This window comes from Colletotrichum acutatum (genome assembly GCF_030867785.1).
Source record: "Colletotrichum acutatum strain CBS 112980 chromosome Unknown BDZ83scaffold_31, whole genome shotgun sequence".
NCBI lineage: Eukaryota > Fungi > Ascomycota > Sordariomycetes > Glomerellales > Glomerellaceae > Colletotrichum > Colletotrichum acutatum.
Window position 1 is genome coordinate 14,887 of NW_026849025.1, and position 18,590 is coordinate 33,476.

An 18,590-nucleotide genomic window follows, 5' to 3' on the forward strand; every position below is an offset into this window, starting at 1 on the left:
GGCGGTACATGAATGCGTTATACACTTTCTAAAAACCCCCTAGTGAGCCCCCTAGTGAACCCCAATAGCCCTTGCTGACGGGAACATGAAAGATTACGCTCTCTGGATATCACTTTCTAGACGCTCCCTCTGTTTGCCCCTATCTTGAAAAAAATGTTTTACTTTTTTCTTTCACGTTCCGCTACGATCTTCAATCAACATCATCGTCGTTCTCAGGCTGGTCCCTAAACGACGGCGAAGACGGGCTATGCTTCCTCAACAGCCCGCTGGCCCCGCTCCGTCCCCACCCGCCGTTGGTCACCAGGTTAAGCGCGCGGTGCTCCGCCGCTGCCGGATCCTCCATGTCGAGGTCGCTGTCGTCCAGCTCGTCCTCGAGCGCCCGCCCGCGCGGGCTGAGCTTCCGCATGGGCATCGACTCCTGGAACCCGTCGGCGTACAGGTTCGGGTCGCGGCCCAGGACCCGGTCGGCCTTGGATGGTGTCTTACGTGATCCACCGTTGGAGGGAGGGGGAGGGGGCGATGTGAGGTAGTGTCGGCCCGCGCCGTCGGGCTTGGTAGGCGGCGCCTCGCGCATGAACGTCGGGGGTTCGTCGGTGCCCCAGCCGGCGTTGATCTCGCGCGCGCGCTGTTCCTGGCGTTCTCTCGCGAGACGCTCGCGGGCGGCCAGCCAGTTGGGGCTGGCTTCCCAGGCCCAGCCGTCGCCGGTGGTGTTGCAGACGGGGACGAACCACAGTAAAGGTTTGGGGCCAAAGAGGTGCAGCAGGTTCCGCTTCGCGCCAAGGTCGAATGCGTTGGGGAGCTTCTCAGAGTCCTGCTCGTCGAGGTACTCTTCGTAGCGCTTCTTTGCGCGCTCGCGCTCCATCTCTTCGTACGACTGATGCGTGGCGCCCATCGGCCTCGAGGAGCCGCCGCCGCCGCCGCCGCCGCCGCCGCGGTATTCTTCGCCTTCTTCGGGTCGCGTGATGCCCGGGAGGGCGTTTGCGTGGATGTCGAGGAGTTGTTGGCCGTAGGCGGGCAGCTGGATACCCTCGCCGTTGTGCTGGGCGACGAACTGGTGCTTCATCTGCTTCTTCAGCGGCGAGAGGTACCGCGTCTTCTCCAAGCACTCGATTGTCGTCTGGCCCCTGCTCGCGAGCAAGATGTGCCACCCCGTGAAGGCGCCCACTACGATGCCGATGATGCCGGCGATGACGCTGAGGATCACGTAGTTGATGGGCATCAACGTCTCGACGTACGTCGTGTTGTTGATGACCTCCATGTACACCCAGCTGCCGGAAACGAAGAAGCTGTAGAAGCAGAAGAGCGTCGTGTAGATGAGGAAGAGCAAAAAGGCCTTGTGGTTCTTCAGGCCGATGCAGGTCGCCAGCCACGGGCAGTGGTGATCCATTTTCAGGACGCAGCGGCGGCAGGTCGAGCAGTGGTGGGCGCGGTCCGGTTTCCTCGCCTGGCACTTCTTGCAGAACCGGAGCTCGCCGTTGGACTTTACGGTGAAGGAGGTGGCGGCCGGGGGCGCCTCGGTCGGTAGCGTGCTGTAGCCATTATCGTTTGTCGTGCTTCCGGGGCTCGTGAAGACGGCGGTCGTGTAGGACCAGTTGAGCAGGCCGTAGAGGAGGAGGGCGCCTGCGGAAGATGCGGATCCTATGGTGATGCATCGTTAGAAAGCGGCGGCGGGCGAGAGGGCATCATCAACGGACTACTTACCGAGCCACGAAGCTTTAGAAGGCAGGGACCCGATGGTGACATCTACCCAGACGGCCCAAGTGGTCAAGCCATAGACGAAGAGCAGAGGTATGTAGGTCGCGAAAGTGCAGCAGCAGCGTTCAAGCTTTCGCGCCCAGCGACGAGACATGATTTCGGAGGAGGGGATTGTAGACAAGCGAGATCCATCCATTCACTCGAAAAGGGAAATGAAAGAGAGAAAGAGGCAGCTAGGAAGGGCAAAGGACCATGGCGGTCAAGCACGGAAGAATGGCTGCTGATCGATAGCCACGAAAAGAAAAAAGGGCCCGCGAAATGGTAAACTGCTACGTTGGCTCAGCTCAACAAGCCTGGGTTTGTGATACGGATAGTCAGGGGGAGGTTAGAGGCACGAGCAGGGGACCTGGGTGGATAAACTGCCCTGTGGATGCGTGGAATGCAAGGTAACCTGCTGGCGGCGTAGCGCACCCGTGGCATCCAGCTGTGAGCGTCCCGCTGCCGTCTTACGCAGGGAGCTGAGGCTGAGCCAGGCTGGCCCCACTCCGCCCTGCGGCACGCTGTGGCGGTGTCTTAGTCCCCGTCACTGGCCCCAGTTCCCGCCCGTGTTCCGCAGGAGACAGTGGGCCGTTTGCTTGGTCCGCGCCGACCTGCATATCGATTTGCTTCCGAGAAACCTCGCTTTTCGGTCCCACGACTGACTCTGATGATTTGGTATTCGCCAACTATCTACCAGATGTGAAATCAAATGCCGCCCAGCCTGTCCTTTTGGATGAGCAAGTCCGGCTAAACGCCCGTACCCGAGGTTACCACAACGCCGGTCCTCAACACCTTGAGAAACATAATGAAGTAGATGCCAAAGACCATGGCGATCAACAACCATCTACGAAACCTCTGCACCCCCAACGTCCCTTACAAAGCTGCACTTAATCGTCGCGGCCTTCAACGACCATTCCCATGGCGTTCGGAACGCCAACGATGACCTTGCCTCTCGGAACCCGGACATCCTTGACCTTCATGCATCCAAAGACGTTGATCTCGCGAATGTTGGGGCAGCTTCGGAAGATGCGTCCGAGAACGAAATCATCCACCTCCTCGATGAAGCTGATCTCGAGCTTGACGAGGTTGCGGTACTGGTCTTCCTCGGAGAAGGCGTCCTCGAACGCTTCTCGCTTGATGTGACGACAAGCGTGGATGTTGAGATTCTTCAGCTTCTTCCCGGAGTGCTTCATGAGGGCACGGAATCCGTCAGAGCAGAGACCAATGTCGTCTTCGTTCTCGCGGGGCTTGGTCGAGTCACGGTAGCGGCACTTTTGGAGGTCAACGATCTCGATGCCGGGGTTCTCCCAGTTGTTGAAGAGGTCCGCAAATCCCTCGTCCGTCATGTGCTCGCTGTCGGTGATGCGGAACTTTTTGAGAGAACGACAGGTGTCTCTGATCGCAGTCAATACCTCGTCATTGGCCGTGGGCATCTTTTTCAAGGAAAGCGTCTCCAGGTCCTTGCCTACACCGTGGATCATGTGGGCCAGGCTCTTGGAGGTGATGTCATGCTGCAGATGGAGGCCGAGGTGCTTCAGAGACTTGATATCGGCGATTGACTTGACGCCGACGTTGGTGACCTTTTGGTTGTGGTAGACCTTGAGGCGATTGAGGTTGGGACAAGTCTCGGGGAGGAGAGCGAGCAGCTCGTCACCAACGTGCTTATCAGTGTAGTAGACCTGGATGGCTTCCAGATGGGCACCCTTCTGCTGGACAAACTTGGTCCAGCTCTCGTCACTCAGGAGGTTGGCGCCGTGAAGAATGAAGTGCGTAAGCTTGATGTCACGACTCAGAAGGTAGTCCATGACCTCGTCCTTGAACTGAATAGAGTTACGAGCCTTGAATCTCTTGAGGTTGGGTGCCGTCTGGAAGATGCTCTCGAATTCGTTGGAGCCCAGCTTGGCACCGTCGTAGATGTGAAGGACCGTGGTGGACGGCTGCACAAACAGGGGCAGTGTCACAGGGCTGAGCAGTCGACGCTTGGAGAAGAGTCGCGCAATCTTGTCCATCACCTGGTCCGGCAAATCGCCCAAGCTGTCGGCGAGGTCAACATTCTTGGCCAGAGTCTCGATGCAGAGAGTGGTCAGGTTCTTGGCGCCCGTCTGATATGTGCCGTCGAGGATGTTGCTCTGCATCTTGCGACGCTTGCCCTGGCCACCGGTGGGTTTCTTGGGCTTCTGCTTGCCCTTGCCCTTCTTGGCAGCCTCGTCCTTGCTGCACTGCGCGCAAAGTAGACCGCCCTCGGGGCCACTCAGCGAGTAGGCGGTGACGGTGAAGCGCTTCTTGCAGATGGCGCAGTTGTCCATCTGGCCAGGCAAGGGTTGGGCCATTTGCTCGAATAGGGCGCGTGCTATGTCGTCCTCGTCCTCTGAATCCATGCCCCGGTGCTTGCGCTTCTTGAATGCTTTGGAGGCCTTGATCTTGGCGATAGCCATCTGCTCCTTCTTCTGGCGCTTCGCCTTCTCAGCTGCAGTCTCATTGCGGCCGGACTGGGCAGCCCCGGCAGACGCTGTTGAAGGGCCGGCCTCGGTCTCCTCATCGTCATCATCATTTCCATTGGCATTATCTGCTTGGTTCTGGGCAGCAGCAGCAGCACGACGCTGGTCTGCATCCCGGCGAATCTGGTTTGCAGAGATGTTGTGGGCCTTGAAAGCACATTGTCAGTCTGCACAGATGGTTAGTTCAATCGAGATTCTTACAGCAAGGTAGTCGGTCAAAGCCGATTGTCTAAATTCGTGTCAGTGATGAGATGCGCATGAAGAGTAGAAGAACTCACGGTCCGGAGATGTGGCGGGTGATACGGACAGTGCCTGCAGCATCATCCTGAGGAGCAGCTTGACCCTGCTGAGGAGTCTGGTTCTGGTTCTGGCCTTGAGCAGCCTGGGCAGCCTGAGCTTGGGATCGACGAGACGGTCTCGCCATTTTGGTGATGGATACTTCCAGTCTCTGTGTGCAACGTTGATGAGTTGAACCTGGCGAGTTTGGTCGAAATTTTTTTTTTTTTTTCGAGCTGCAGTTGCGATGAAGTTCAATCCTTGGGTGTTGCGGCGAGTCGTGATTGAGAAATCCCTTTCGGATAGGTGTGGCAAAAGTTGTCTGAATTACACACTAGCCATGGGGTAGGAACGATAGACACTACCGGCAGGTTGATGGGTTGGAAATGGGCTCAAGTCCAGACCTTTGGTTGGAGAGAAAGGCAGACGACAAACCGCAAAAATCACACTTGTCGACAATGCCGTGATGCGCTGGTTCGGGGGCAAATTGAAAGGGGGCGACAAAGAAGTAGTGTCTTCTGGAGTCCTCTTGTTCCTGGATCGATACGCCCAGACCAGGTGTTGGAGGGTGAAGTTTGCAGCACACTGTACTGGTGATTGCCAATCTCTCGAGATCAGTGGGTGGAATCTAAGGTGCTGGTGAGGATGCACCGTGTGAAAGATGCAAGTGATGGCGCAGGTGGTAGGCAGCTGCAGGGGTTTAATTGAAGTAGACCCACAACAGTCCCGTCGTGGGGTACGGAGTAGGTAGGTGGACTCGAATGGAAGGAGCCACAGAGCCACTGTACCGGAGTCGTCGGGGAGCAGATCGATCGCCCAAGTCGAATCGTCACACTGGAGCCCCAGGGACATGGAGATCGGCCATCTGCCTCTGCATCCAATGCTGCCATTTCGGTCTTGCTATGTGTTCTCCTGCCAGATGAAACTATTTCTGAGGATGGTTTTGTATGCCAAGTGGGATGTACTGCTAGAAATCGCAACCAGGGGACCATTCACTTCGCCAGGTGCCTTGATAAGCTAGCTTGGATCCCCATCAAGGAACGTGTGCATCATCTCGACAGAACGTTCATGTTCACACCAGTGACCAGTGACCAGCGACCAGCGCCTAGATCCCAGCCAAGCTAACAAAAAAACTTCCCATTTCCAGACTGGCTTTAGGCTTTAGGCAGTCGCCCCTGCGTCTGGGCGCCTTCTCATCCCTGACAAAGAGGCCACGTGACTTCGTGTACAGAGCCCGCCATTGAAGGGCGCGTCCTTGATCTCCCCAGGCCCCCCTCCTTCCCCGTCTCTCTTGTCTGAGGTGAGGCGGTCCTTCTCAGCTTTGCCTGACCGAAAAGGAGTTCGCCAGTGGCAAGTCCAAATTCTTTTTTCCCCTTGGCCCTTTCCATCACCACTTACCTCTTTTTTTCTTTCCCTTTTTCACATCACCAATCGTCAGACTGTGTGGCCTCTACCCCAGGGCAGTCTACAATTCCAATTCGTCCCTTTCCCCTCCCTCACCAAAAGGTACCGAGATACCCCAATCATCGACCCCCTTGGTGCACAGTCTCCAAGCTTCTTCGGCGATAAGCTGAGACTGTTCGCCACCACTTGCCGAGCTTTGTCCTGGCCATCCCAACTTTCTTCTCACGTCAACCGCCGCCAAACCTTCACCTCTGTGTGAGAAATACTGGCAAACTTCAATTTTTTCTCTCTCAAAATTGAAGTCGCAAGTGCACAAAAATCACCTCGCTGCACCGAAAGGTTATCATCACCGTCAAGATGACTGGCCGCCGTGGTCGCCCGTCTCTCGCTCAGAAAGAGAGTATGGCCTCCACTCGAGGCAGTAAGTCGATGATTTGATTTATTTTTCGGTCTGCTCGTTCACCATCAGCTCTTCGATGACTGCGTGCGCAAAATGCAATTGATCGATGTCTAACACATCCACAGACTCTCCTGACCCTCTGTCTGTTGCTGGTACCGGCCGTCTCACTAGATCTGCATCGAGCCGTAACCTTGCAGCTGCGGCTCAACCTGTCACTTCAGCCCCTCCGACTGCCAAGAGAGGTCGAGGTCGACCCAGCAGAGCCTCCCTGGCCAACGACTCGGCTTCCTCAACTGCATCTGCGTCTGCTGCTGCATCTGCCGACCTCACTTCTGCTAGTGAAGCCTCCACTCCTGCTACCAGCAATGTCGCTACACCGGCCCCCTCTGTCTCTGGGTCCGGCTATGTCCCTCTTGTACTGCCTGCCGCTTTGAGAAACCCCAGGCTTAAAGGACCTCAGTCTGCATCCAAATTCGAGGTTCAGCTTCCCACTTCTGCTGGACTCAACGAGCGTGCTCTGCGCCACAGCCAGTATTCTATGCAGCCAGCCAAACGCAAGGTTGGCGGTGGTTACTACGACGACGACGATGAAGAGGATGAGGAGCCTTCTGACAATGATCGGGATGCCGTGGTTGCTCGCCGCCTCCAGAAGGAAGAGAACAAGAAATCCACTGCCTCTACCGGCCTGTCCGATGCCGCCCTTGCTCGACGTCTCCAGGAAGAGGAGTACGAGATGGATGAGTCTGATGTCCCCCTTGCTACCGGTCGCGGCCGTCGTGCGACTGCTGCTAAGGCCACAGTCAAGGACAGCGACGCCGACTCTGAGGATGTTCCGCTTCTTTCTCGATCCAAGCCTGTTGGTCGGGGCCGAGGTAGACCCCCCAAGAAGCAAAAGGTTGTGGTCCCTGAGTCGGACAACGAGGATGAACCTGCAGATTCGACGGACGACGAGCTTAGCGATCTCTCGGACAACTTTTCTGAACTGGAGGACGATGATAGCAACAAGATCCCCAAGAAGGCAAAGGCAAAGGGCAAGGCTAAGCAGCCAGTCAGACGGACTAGAGCTTCCGCTTCGACATTGCCTCCAGCCTCTGTGGGCCTCCCTGAAGACGAAGACGATGCTTTGTCGAGCCTCGATAGCGGCGACTTTGACAGCTCGGAATCTGACGAGGCCGATAGTGATGGTGGTCTTCAGAGCGCCGTGGCGGCACAGTCCCGTGGTCGTCGCGCCTATCAGCGTGGCTCTAAGCGTCGCGGCATGCTTGAACGCGCCAGGTTGGAGAACAACCATCCTGAGCTTCTCACCATGTGGCAGACCTTGGAGGCGTCTCCGGCCCTCAGGCCCGACAAGATTGCTCAGCCGCAGCAGATCTCGCGTCAGCTCAAGCCCTTCCAGCTCGAGGGCGTCTCTTGGATGATTGAGATGGAAAAGACCGACTACAAAGGCGGACTTTTGGGTGACGAGATGGGTCTCGGCAAGACCATCCAGGCGGTATCCCTGATCATGTCCGACTACCCCCAGAAGAAGCCCTCCCTCGTCTTGGTTCCTCCCGTTGCTCTGATGCAGTGGAAGAGCGAGATTGAGTCGTACACGGACGGCACCCTCAAGGTCTTTGTCTACCACGGTACTATGAAGAACGCCAAGAACATGACCCTGAAGGAGCTCAAGAAGTACAATGTCATCATGATGTCGTACAACAGTCTGGAGTCCATGTACCGAAAGCAGGAGAAAGGCTTTACCCGCGCAGACGGCGTACACAAGGAGAAGAGCTTGATCCACCAGGTCGACTTCCACCGCATCATCCTCGACGAGGCCCACAGCATCAAGACCCGTACTACCATGACGGCGAAGGCTTGCTTTGCTCTGAAGACCTCGTACCGCTGGTGCCTTACCGGAACTCCGCTGCAGAACCGCATTGGCGAGTTCTTCTCCCTGATCCGCTTCCTTCAAGTCGCGCCTTTTGCGTCGTACTTGTGCAAGCAGTGCCCCTGTGCCGGCTTGGATTGGAACCTCGACGACGATCACCGTTGCCACTCGTGCGGACACGCCGGCATGCAGCACGTGTCTGTATTCAACCAGGAGCTCCTTAACCCCATTCAGAAGTTTGGCAACTTTGGACCGGGCCGCGAAGCCTTCCAGAAGCTCCGTCTGATGACCGATCGCATCATGCTTCGTCGCCTGAAGAAGGACCACACCAACTCCATGGAACTCCCCGTCAAGGAGATCTATGTTGACCGCCAGTTCTTTGGTGAAGCGGAGAATGATTTTGCCAACAGCATCATGACCAACGGCCAGCGCAAGTTCGAGACGTACGTCGCTCAGGGTGTCTTGCTCAACAACTACGCCAACATCTTTGGTCTCATCATGCAGATGCGCCAGGTGGCAGATCATCCCGATCTGATCCTTCGCAAGCATGGAGAGGGCGGCCAGAACACACTCATGTGTGGCGTCTGCGATGAGCCGGCCGAGGATGCCATCAGGAGTCGCTGCAAGCACGATTTTTGCCGCGCCTGTGCTAGAAGCTACCTGTTGTCTTCCGCTGAGCCTGACTGCCCCCGCTGCCACATTGCCCTGGCCATCGACTTGGAGCAGCCCGAGATTGAGCAGAATGAGGCCGATGTCAAGAAGTCTTCGATTATCAATCGAATCAAGATGGAAGAATGGACTTCTTCCTCCAAGATTGAGCTTCTCGTCCACGAGCTTCACAAGCTTCGATCCGACAATGCTTCTCACAAGTCCATTATCTTTTCGCAGTTCTCTTCCATGTTGCAGCTCATCGAGTGGCGTCTTCGTCGCGCCGGTATCACCACCGTCATGCTCGACGGTAGCATGAGCCCCGCGCAGCGCCAGGCGTCCATCGACCACTTCATGACCAAGACGGAGTGCGAGTGCTTTCTCGTCTCTCTCAAGGCCGGTGGTGTCGCGCTCAACCTCACCGAGGCGTCTCGCGTCTTCATCGTTGACCCGTAAGTTACACGCCTCGATATCTTTACTGTCAAGATCCTGGCTAACATACATGTAGTTGGTGGAACCCTGCCGCCGAGTGGCAGTCCGCCGATCGTTGCCACCGTATTGGTCAAACCCGTCCCTGCACCATCACCCGTCTCTGCATCGAGGACTCGGTCGAGAGCCGCATGGTGCTGATCCAGGAAAAGAAGACCAACATGATCAACTCCACCGTCAACGCCGACGACAAGGCCATGGAGTCTCTGAGCCCCGAGGACATGCAGTTCCTGTTCCGTGGTTCTTAGACTTTTGGGTCGTCTGCAAACTTTCCTTCATCATTGTGTTTTCCCGCAAAAAGTGGATTTCTGTGGTTTTCACCAGGGCGGCGTTGAGGACAAGGCAGGGCACACGGAAAGGACAAGGACATTGGGACTGTAGTACCCAGCCCCCATCATTGGAGTCGGGCGTGCGTCGTTCTCTTCTTCCTATACCCCCTTTTCGATTTGCAAATGGCTGGCATGGTAGTACCGCGTTCACGGATGAGATCCTTTCATGTGTATGGGTACGGCCCATTACTTTAGGTAGATACTCTCAACTTTCAGCTGGGAGGTTCTTTGTTGCCCAAAGAGGTCCATCTGGACAGTAGATTCAAAAATTAGGTATCAGCAACTATTGATGCGCAATGCCAGTGACTGCAGTGAGGAGCCATATAGTGCCGTATAATGAAATGGCCGGTCAGCGATGTCAGCATCCATGGGACCGTTGATCCGCAAACTCCGCACGTGGGCGCTGGGTTATGTAGGGGCGTTGTGTACCGGGGTTATTGGTGTCCTGGATTCATGACTCCAGAAAATCCCAGAAAGATATCCCAAATGGTTACTCAATCCCCACAAGCTTCAGGTGAATCAAATGTTCACTCTGGGAAAGTTTATCCTGGACGGAGTACCACGTCGCTCGCGATGCCAAGCGGCCGAAATATATACGTAACACAACCCGTTCCGTTTCCAACGCGCCAGTGCCATTCTTAGCACGGGAAAACGAAACACACGGTTTGCCGTAAAGAGGAACGCTGATTTTGGGAAATCTGGGATACGAACTTTGCTCGATTGGGTACCGCGTGGTCTTTGAGTTGACAGGACTTGCGAGTCAGGCGACGACATGGGGGGTGTTTGTGTGTTCGGACTCGGTACCCGTCCGGGGTGCGTCCATTCGTGGATTCGTTTTGGTATGGCTTGTGAACCGTCGCAGATAGGGTCGTTGAAAGCACAATTTGTTTAGAGAAAGAAACATTGTGGTTCAACGCCCAGGTTGACGCTGGGTGCGGATTATGTACTATACTAATTATTTACGTGAATAGTTTTGACGATATCTCCTTCAGCCGTAATGGCTTTGAGATATCCCTTGATGGTATCCTTTTGATGATGATGATGATGATGATGATGATGCTTCCCCTAAACTCCAGAAGCCCGCTTCCCTGCCTTTCATAACATGGTCATGACATTTTGATTTCATTTTCGTGTGCACGGCATGTCGCCCTCTTTACTCCTCGAGCGACGCGGCGTACTCGATATCCTGCTGGGCCCAGGCCGTCAGACGCGCTTCGAGGTCCTCATCCGAGATGTCCTCCTCCCTCTCCTTGATGCCGAAGCCGTCGGTACTGCAGGCGCCCGTCCGGCGGAGGTAGTACAGGTGGGCGTCGACGTCGAGGCCGAACGTGCCGCCGTTGCACTTTGTGTTGGCGGCGCCCTCGCAGACCTTGATGTCGGCGACGGCGTAGTCGACGGTGGTGGCGTTGCCGGTGGAGAGCCAGTACTCGGGGCTGGTGTGGCGGTAGCCGAAGAGGATGGGGGGCAGGCGGGGGACCGGGTCGTCGACGTGGGTGACGCGGTACTCGGCGCCGGCCTGGGCGGTGACGAAGTTGGTGAAGGCGGCGTTGCCGACGCGGGGGCTGCCGTAGGTGTAGATGTCGACGGGGTATCCGTCGCGGCGGAGGTCGGCGGCGGCGATGGTGACGACGGCGCCGCCGAGGGAGTGGCCGGTGCCGACGATGGTGTAGCTGGGGTTGGCGGCCTTTGCGGACTTGACAGAGGCCAGAAGGGAGTCCTTGATCTCGTCCCAGCCGTTGGCGAAGCCGGTGTGGACCTTGCAGCCGTCGACAAAGTCGCAATCGTCGAAGCCGAAGAGGATGTTGGTGATCCAGTTGCGGACGTTGCTGGAGCCGCGGATGGCAATGACAATGTTCTTTCTCACGGGATCCGTGGCGACGAAGCCCTCGAGACCAGAGACGAGACCGCTGGAGCGTGTTAGCTACCTTTAGGTGAAAGGTGAAAAGCCAGGAGTATTTCGTCAACTTACGAAAAGGTTCCCACAATCTTGCCTCCGTTGGCGGTGACATCAGGGCAAGCATCGGCGCTGCAGGTGATTGACGCACCAGCAGCGGCTTCGCTGTTGCAAGAGGTTGCTGCCACCATCTATGTTACTTGTTAGCACACGCGGTCAAGTCAAAAGTCTGGGCAATGTCCTACCTGAACGTAGTACTCAAAGTTGGACAGGTCGGCGCTCGACACCGTCACGGCTCTCTCGTCAAGAGCAGCCACCGGGGCCCTGACATCGAGGAGGGGGGATGCCGAGACTGCGGCAGACAGCAGAGGGAGAAGAGACAACTTGGCCAACATGATGACGGTAGAGGAAGCAACTCAGGACAACAGGAACAGGGACGGGACTCGATGACTTTCTCGTGAAGCACAACGAACAGAGAGACAAAGCAAGTTACCGTCCTCACGCTGCCGCAACGTCTTATACATAATCAAGAGAGCAACGAACGGAGCGCCGGGGTAAAGAGACCAGTGGATCGACATCGAGTCGTACACCCCAGACAACGGTCCGTTGTAAGGGTTGCGGTGAGTGTCCACCATGCCTCCAAGTCAAGCATTCATGGCTCGGGCGAGGTTGGGGGCCGGTAGCAAACCAACTCCCCTCGATATTGGGGATATGCAAGCCAGGGTGAGACTTCTCACGCTAAAGCAAACAATACGCAAGACTTTGCGGTTTCTGGCAGTTCCTCCGCTTCTTAGAGCAATCTCGCCAGGCACAGAGCGGTGGAAATCGGCACTAGAAGCACCATTTGCGAATGGAAGAGATGCGTCCTTGGAGAAGGCGGTTCCATTCTCAATTTAGCAAGGGGCCAAGCTCAAGAGGTCCTACCGGGGGGCGGCAGTGCGGGATAGATAGCTTTGGCCATTGGGTGGCCTCGTCAGACAGACAAGAGGACAAGACCTGGTCCTGGCCACTATAGCCAAGTATTGGTGGCAGGTCAGCGGTTCGGAGTGATTAGTAGCAAGCCTCGAGTGATATCGGTCTTGAATCAGTCCAACCATGAGGAGCAGAATCCACGTGGGTGTGATGAGGTTGATGGACCGTCAAGGTGGTAAGGAAGCGCCCGTGCGGTCAGACAGAACATCTCGATCCTTGGGTGCCCGTAGTGCAAAGAGTCAAAGACAGAGACAAGCAACGAGAGTTTCTGCTCAATAACTCTGCGATCCTGGGGTGTCATTTGGCGCCACGTGAGCCAAGCATCCCCATAGTGGGCTTGCCGCTCATTGAACAACGACAACTGAGTGGATGGTCCCTGGACGGCGACGAGCCGGGGTGAAGCTGGGCAATTCCCACTTCTGTTGGGCTCTGTCGAAACAATAGCGTCCGCACCGGGAAGAAGTTTGTTAATGAAGCTGGCCGAATGGTCCTTGTTGGAACGAACTGGTGGTCAATTGCGGTCGGCCGATTGCTGGAAGAAGCCCGCCGGCCCCCGGGCGAGTCCCTGGACGAGGCCCGCAAGAGCTCAACAAAATGCTGCCAATATGGTCTTGTGCGAGTTTGAATTTTCCGATTAGTCTTGGAGAGTCGTAAGTCCAAGAGCCAAGATACGTAGAACCAAATCGGGATTCTCGTGTGGTGATACGCGGCCCTCTACGCTGGAGAGCCGCTCTCGAGGCATCACGCGGACGAATAAATCTTCGTCCCACGGTCCGTTCCTCCCAATCGAGTATGGAGGTCGGACAGGCAGAACAAGTTCCAAGAGCATCACGCCCATAGTTGTCGGCATTAAGGTACGCCTACAGACTATTGACAAGAATATTTGCAAAGAAAAAGCATGTGGATGTGATTAAAGACGGGAAGATGCAGCTGAGATGGATGGCAGATGCAACACCAAAGCCACTAGATTGCGGTAGAGTGAGATGGGGGTGGGATGAAAATGCTTAGAGACTTGGGGTCGGCGGCAGCGTTATGTCATGCTGCTTCCTGCCGCGTCTTGGGAGCTTCGGAGCTGAATCTCGCAGCTTCCTTCTTGTCTCTAGACTCTGGGTGTGCGGCAGCTGCAGCTTGCCAGCTTCATTCATGCATGCCGTGATGCCGTCCTTGCCAGCTTTTCTCTACGTCTGTCTAGTGTCTACACTACACTACACTACACTACAGCAGGCTCTCCCTCCTTCATCCACCCACACACATCTCTTCCAAGCTCCAACGGTCAACGGTCGACGGTCAACCTCCACCATCGTCGATTCGTCCCTTCTTCCCACCGGGCCACCCGTACCTGATGATCAGATGTCGACCTAGCAACGCGGGGTTGAGACATTCTAGAAAGAAGGGCTGTCATCCGGAGTCCGCGCCCACGAGACCTCTTCCTCGCCCTCCATCACTTGGTCTCTTGGCCTTGGTCTCTTGGGCCAATACAACCTCGATGCCTCCCCCTCACGACCAGTCCATGTTGCAGCCATCAGCTACGACATATCGGACACTACCACACATCTCATTCAGCTATCACTGCGCCATCTCTCGAACCGACATTTGACCTTCTTTCTTCCCAAGATTGCCGTTCATGCCGTGCCGCTTCCACCGACCTTACCTCTGATCGATTCCCGTTTTCCGTGCAGAACATGAGCCGAAATCTGCGCTCCATCATCCCTGACCCCTGCCCCATCGATCTTCGCCGCTGGACCGAGTTTGGGATTTCCGACCGCCTGGTGCTGTTCGCTTGCGAGTTTCCTAATTTCAGCAGTGCCCTAGACTCGATCTGGTGGACGTGGCAGACCCCAAGCAGAGGCCTCTTGGGGTATCACGAGGTCCGTCTTGTACCACCATGCCAATGGTACACACCCATTTGCAATGCTGCATATGCACTTATTCAAGGAAATAGACATCTGCGACCTGCCCAGTGAACCACGCGCGCAATGCAACGCCCGACCACAATCTGACAGACTGACAGCTCTCCCCGCGTCGGAGCCGAGCCCGGACGAGCAGTATTTTTCCCTTGTACAGTTTGCTGACCGCTCACAGCTCGCCAGGCATTCTCACCAAGCGCCCACCCTGCACGTAACAAGGGAGATCTTCACATCCAGTTTGCATGTCACCCTGGATCGGCCATGTCGACATTTACGGTCATCATCGCCGTCTCGTCGACCCTTTGGGCCTCGAGCGTGGGTCTTCTTCACGGCTTAATCTTGTCATACCCACCGCTCCTTTCAACGCCCTCGCTGGAAAGCCCGACTCTGAATTGTCAATGTTCCCCGGGGACTTGCGAATGCCGTCGCTTAACTCCAAGTCCCAGGTTCCCACCTACCAACTCCCGCCCGAAGCGAGGCGGTTTCGGCCGCTAATCCGGTTCGACACCGAATCAATCCTTTGTACCAAAAGACTACAGCACAGAATCTCCAAAGGGTGGTATTATCCCCCGCCTTCCACTGACTTATCGCTGGCGCTGTCGTATCAACCCGTACTTTGTCTACGCGACATGTCGATCGACCACTCTAACGCTCATATCTGACAAGCATAGGCCCGAACGATCCAGCACAGCTACCCAAAGGGAGCATCCCACAACCTTGATACGTTGCAATATCTGCCCTTTTCTAATGCTCTTGGACCCTTCTGGTAGCTATCAGGGCATCATGAGCTGTCAGGTATGGCTGCATATCCCTGCGGTCAGTAGAGTCCACGGAGCTGCCAAGCGGATCGTCTGTTGTCACTTGCCTTCTATACCACGCGGACGTTAAGGGCCCGTGATTGGAGTGTATAGTCATAATGACAAGTGAGAGCTACCGGTCCGCCAGCAGCGTAGATATCCCGTGCGTAGTATATAAGTGGGTGGTGGTGCTCGCGATGTCGCAGTTTCTGTAGCTCCTGTTCTTCCGCTCGTGTTGACGTAGCTCTCTCTCGTGACCTATATCATTGGTTCGAGTCTAGCCTGTAAGAGCCTTGCGGTAACGAGACCAATCGACCGCCGCCATGGCAAACACATTCTCTGTCAAGTCCCTGGCTGTGGCCCTCCTTGCCAGTCACATCTCATCCTGCGACGCCGCCGTGATATCAGTGAGATCCGATGTGCCTGCCGGATATGTCGCCGCGCCCTACTACCCAGCACCGTACGGCGGCTGGGCCTCGGACTGGACAGACAGCTATAGGAGGGCGAAAGCTGTGGTTGATAAGATGACGTTGGCTGAAAAGACCAACATCACGTCCGGAACTGGCATCTTCATGGGTGAGTCTTGACTGTGGAGCGATATTGTAGAACTCGTTCAACTAACATGCATAGGGTGCGTTCATCATCACAACATGTATGGCTCCTGCTAACCATAGCCAAGCCGCTGCGTTGGAAACTCTGGCAGCGCCCTTCGTGTCGGTTTCCCCCAGCTATGCCTCGCAGACTCGGCAACCGGTCTCCGTCAAGCCGACAACGTGACGGTGTTTCCGTCCGGCATCACGACTGGTGCCACCTTTGACAAGGACTTGATGTACGCTCGCGGTGTTGCCATAGGCAAGGAATTCCGAGGTAAAGGCGCCAACGTTTACCTAGGGCCGAGCGTGGGCCCCATAGGGTATGTTCTGTCCCTGACGATGTGACAAATTCGCTCAGAGCAAGCTGACCATATCAGCCGAAAGCCCCGTGGTGGCCGAAACTGGGAAGGCTTCGGGGCCGATCCTGCGCTGCAGGGCAAGGCTGCTGCTCTGACGATCAAGGGCGTCCAGGAGCAGGGCGTCATCGCCACGATCAAGCATCTCATCGGCAACGAGCAGGAGATGTACCGCATGTATAACCCTCTACAGCAGGGATACAGTTCCAACATTGGTGCGTTGCCGAGAGAGTCCAGTACTTAGTCTGTTGACTAACAACGATAGATGACCGAACACTACATGAGCTCTATCTGTGGCCTTTTGCGGATGGCGTACACGCAGGCGTAGGATCCGTGATGACGGCCTACAATGCGGTAAGTGTTCTGTGCACTTCATTGAGACTTGAGCTGACGGGGACCAGGTCAACGGCTCGGCATGCAGCCAGAACAGCTTCCTCATCAATGGCATTCTGAAAGACGAGCTCGGCTTCCAAGGCTTCGTCATGAGCGACTGGCTTTCACACATGTCCGGCGTTGGTTCAGCCCTCGCGGGGCTCGACTTCAACGCCCCCGGTGACCAGCAAGTTCCCCTGACGGGCTACAGCTACTGGATGTACGATCTCACCAGGGCGGTGCTGAATGGATCCGTCCCTGTGGATCGCATCAACGACATGGCCACCAGAGTCCTGGCGAGCTGGTACCAGATGGGCCAGGACTCGGGCTTCCCCGCGCTCAACTTCGCCACGGGAACCCGCAACAGGGTGGGAGATCTCTACCCGGGAGCCTTCCCCTTCTCCCCCAGCGGCGTCGTCAACGAGATGGTCCAAGTGCAGGCGGACCACTACCTCGTCGCCAGGCAGGTCGCGCAGGAGGCCATCACCCTGCTGAAGAACAACGGCAGCCTCTTGCCCATTGCCACTTCGGCGTCGATCAAAGTGTTTGGCACGGATGCCATCACAAACCCAGACGGTCCTAACGCTTGTGCCGATCGATCCTGCAACAAGGGTCTGCTCGGCATCGGCTGGGGCTCGGGGACGGTTGACTACGTCTACCTCGACGATCCCATCACCGCGTTTAAGAAGAGGGCCAGCAACGTGACGTTCTACAATACCGACTCCTTCCCCTCGGTACCTGCTCCAACAGCGGATGATGTTGCCTTTGTCTTCATTACCTCGGACTCTGGGGAGAACCAGTACGTCGTAGAGGGTAACAACGGTGACCGCAGCTCGTCTGGCCTCGACGCCTGGCACAACGGCAACAAGCTGGTCCAGGACGCCGCCGCGAAGTACTCAAACGTCGTCGTCGTCATACACTCTGTCGGACCAATCGTCGTTGACTCGTGGATCGATCTCCCCAGCGTCAAGTCCGTCCTGGTCGCCCATCTCCCCGGCCAGGAGGCAGGCGAGTCGCTCGCCAACATCGTCTTCGGCGCCGCCTCCCCCTCCGGCCACCTCCCCTACAGCATGACCAAAAAGGAATCCGACCTCCCAGACTCTGTGACCCAGCTCGTCGGTGGCTCCCTCGGCCAGCCCCAGGATACCTATTCCGAGGGTCTGTACATCGACTACCGCTACCTCAACAAGAACGGAATCAAGCCGCGCTTCGCCTTTGGCCATGGGCTCAGCTACACCGCCTTCTCCTATACCGGCGCGACCATCAGCTCCGCGACGGCGCTCACCGCGTCTCCGCCGGCCCGCCCCGCGAAACAGGGCATTCTGACGTACACCGCGCCCATCCCCGACTGGACCGAGGGCGTCGCGCCGTCCGGCTTCAACAAGATCTTCCGCTACATTTACTCCTGGTGCACCGAGTCCGAGGCCAAGGACGCCATCGCCGCCTCCAAGACGGAGACGTATCCCTACCCGGAGGGGTACAGCACCACGCAGAAACCGGGGCCCCCGGCCGGCGGCGCGCAGGGCGGCAACCCCGCCCTCTTTGACGTTGTATTTTCCGTGTCGGTCAAGGTGACCAACACGGGCTCCAAGTACTCGGGTAAGGCCTCCGCGCAGGCCTACGTGCAGTTCCCTGGTGGCGGGCCCGAGACGCCGGTGATCCAGCTGCGCGACTTTGTCAAGACGAAGAGCCTGGCGCCGGGGGAGAGTGCCACCGTGACGCTGCAGCTAACGAGGCGGGATTTGAGTGTGTGGGATGTTGTCAGCCAGAACTGGGTTGTGCCGAATCCCTCCGGGCGGTATAAGATTTGGATCGGGGAGGCGAGTGACAAGTTATTTTTGGCGTGTTATACGGATACCAAGACGTGTGAGGGTGGGCTGGCTAGCCCGGTTTGATTTTGTCCTTGTCCATAGTTATTCTTCTGAACTCTCCTTAAGGCTATTGATGTGACAGGGGTGGATGATTTTTGTCAACCGTCAGCGAACAGGACGGTAGAATCGAGTTTCCCGTAGAACGAGCGGCGTCAATGGTGACTGTCGTCGAATAGTCAACTT

General features: G+C 56.5%; 6 protein-coding genes across 6 annotated transcripts; 3 read left to right on the forward strand and 3 right to left on the reverse strand.

Moving 5' to 3' along the window:
• Positions 1-190: 190 nt before the first annotated feature.
• Positions 191-1,849, reverse strand: BDZ83DRAFT_574280 (palmitoyltransferase PFA3; the record flags this gene model as incomplete). The annotated part of the gene is made up of 2 exons (XM_060504699.1): positions 191-1,638; positions 1,702-1,849. The coding sequence occupies 2 exons, from the start codon at positions 1,847-1,849 to the stop codon at positions 191-193; spliced, it is 1,596 nt and encodes a 531-aa protein (XP_060366596.1).
• A 680-nt stretch (positions 1,850-2,529) lies between these two features.
• On the reverse strand, positions 2,530-4,745 carry BDZ83DRAFT_254377 (uncharacterized protein). The gene is made up of 3 exons (XM_060501954.1): positions 4,511-4,745; positions 4,434-4,461; positions 2,530-4,379 (listed from the first exon to the last, which is right to left on the reverse strand). The coding sequence occupies exons 1-3, from the start codon at positions 4,654-4,656 to the stop codon at positions 2,622-2,624; spliced, it is 1,932 nt and encodes a 643-aa protein (XP_060366597.1). The 5' UTR covers positions 4,657-4,745; the 3' UTR covers positions 2,530-2,621.
• Positions 4,746-6,269: 1,524 nt separating this feature from the next.
• Positions 6,270-9,564, forward strand: BDZ83DRAFT_574238 (SNF2 family domain-containing protein; the record flags this gene model as incomplete). The annotated part of the gene is made up of 3 exons (XM_060504694.1): positions 6,270-6,333; positions 6,438-9,279; positions 9,336-9,564. The coding sequence occupies 3 exons, from the start codon at positions 6,270-6,272 to the stop codon at positions 9,562-9,564; spliced, it is 3,135 nt and encodes a 1,044-aa protein (XP_060366598.1).
• Positions 9,565-10,798: 1,234 nt separating this feature from the next.
• On the reverse strand, positions 10,799-11,934 carry BDZ83DRAFT_718332 (lipase; the record flags this gene model as incomplete). Its single annotated transcript, XM_060512057.1, has 3 exons — positions 10,799-11,552; positions 11,615-11,730; positions 11,785-11,934. 3 exons carry the CDS (start codon positions 11,932-11,934, stop codon positions 10,799-10,801), a joined length of 1,020 nt encoding a protein of 339 aa, XP_060366599.1.
• A 3,488-nt stretch (positions 11,935-15,422) lies between these two features.
• On the forward strand, positions 15,423-15,963 carry BDZ83DRAFT_254660 (uncharacterized protein). Its single transcript, XM_060501956.1, has 2 exons — positions 15,423-15,791; positions 15,846-15,963. The coding sequence occupies exons 1-2, from the start codon at positions 15,539-15,541 to the stop codon at positions 15,881-15,883; spliced, it is 291 nt and encodes a 96-aa protein (XP_060366600.1). The 5' UTR covers positions 15,423-15,538; the 3' UTR covers positions 15,884-15,963.
• BDZ83DRAFT_615454 (glycosyl hydrolase family 3 N terminal domain-containing protein) lies at positions 15,770-18,570 on the forward strand. The gene is made up of 4 exons (XM_060507896.1): positions 15,770-16,128; positions 16,186-16,379; positions 16,430-16,518; positions 16,566-18,570. The coding sequence occupies exons 1-4, from the start codon at positions 16,043-16,045 to the stop codon at positions 18,429-18,431; spliced, it is 2,235 nt and encodes a 744-aa protein (XP_060366601.1). The 5' UTR covers positions 15,770-16,042; the 3' UTR covers positions 18,432-18,570.
• The last annotated feature ends 20 nt before the right edge of the window (positions 18,571-18,590 follow it).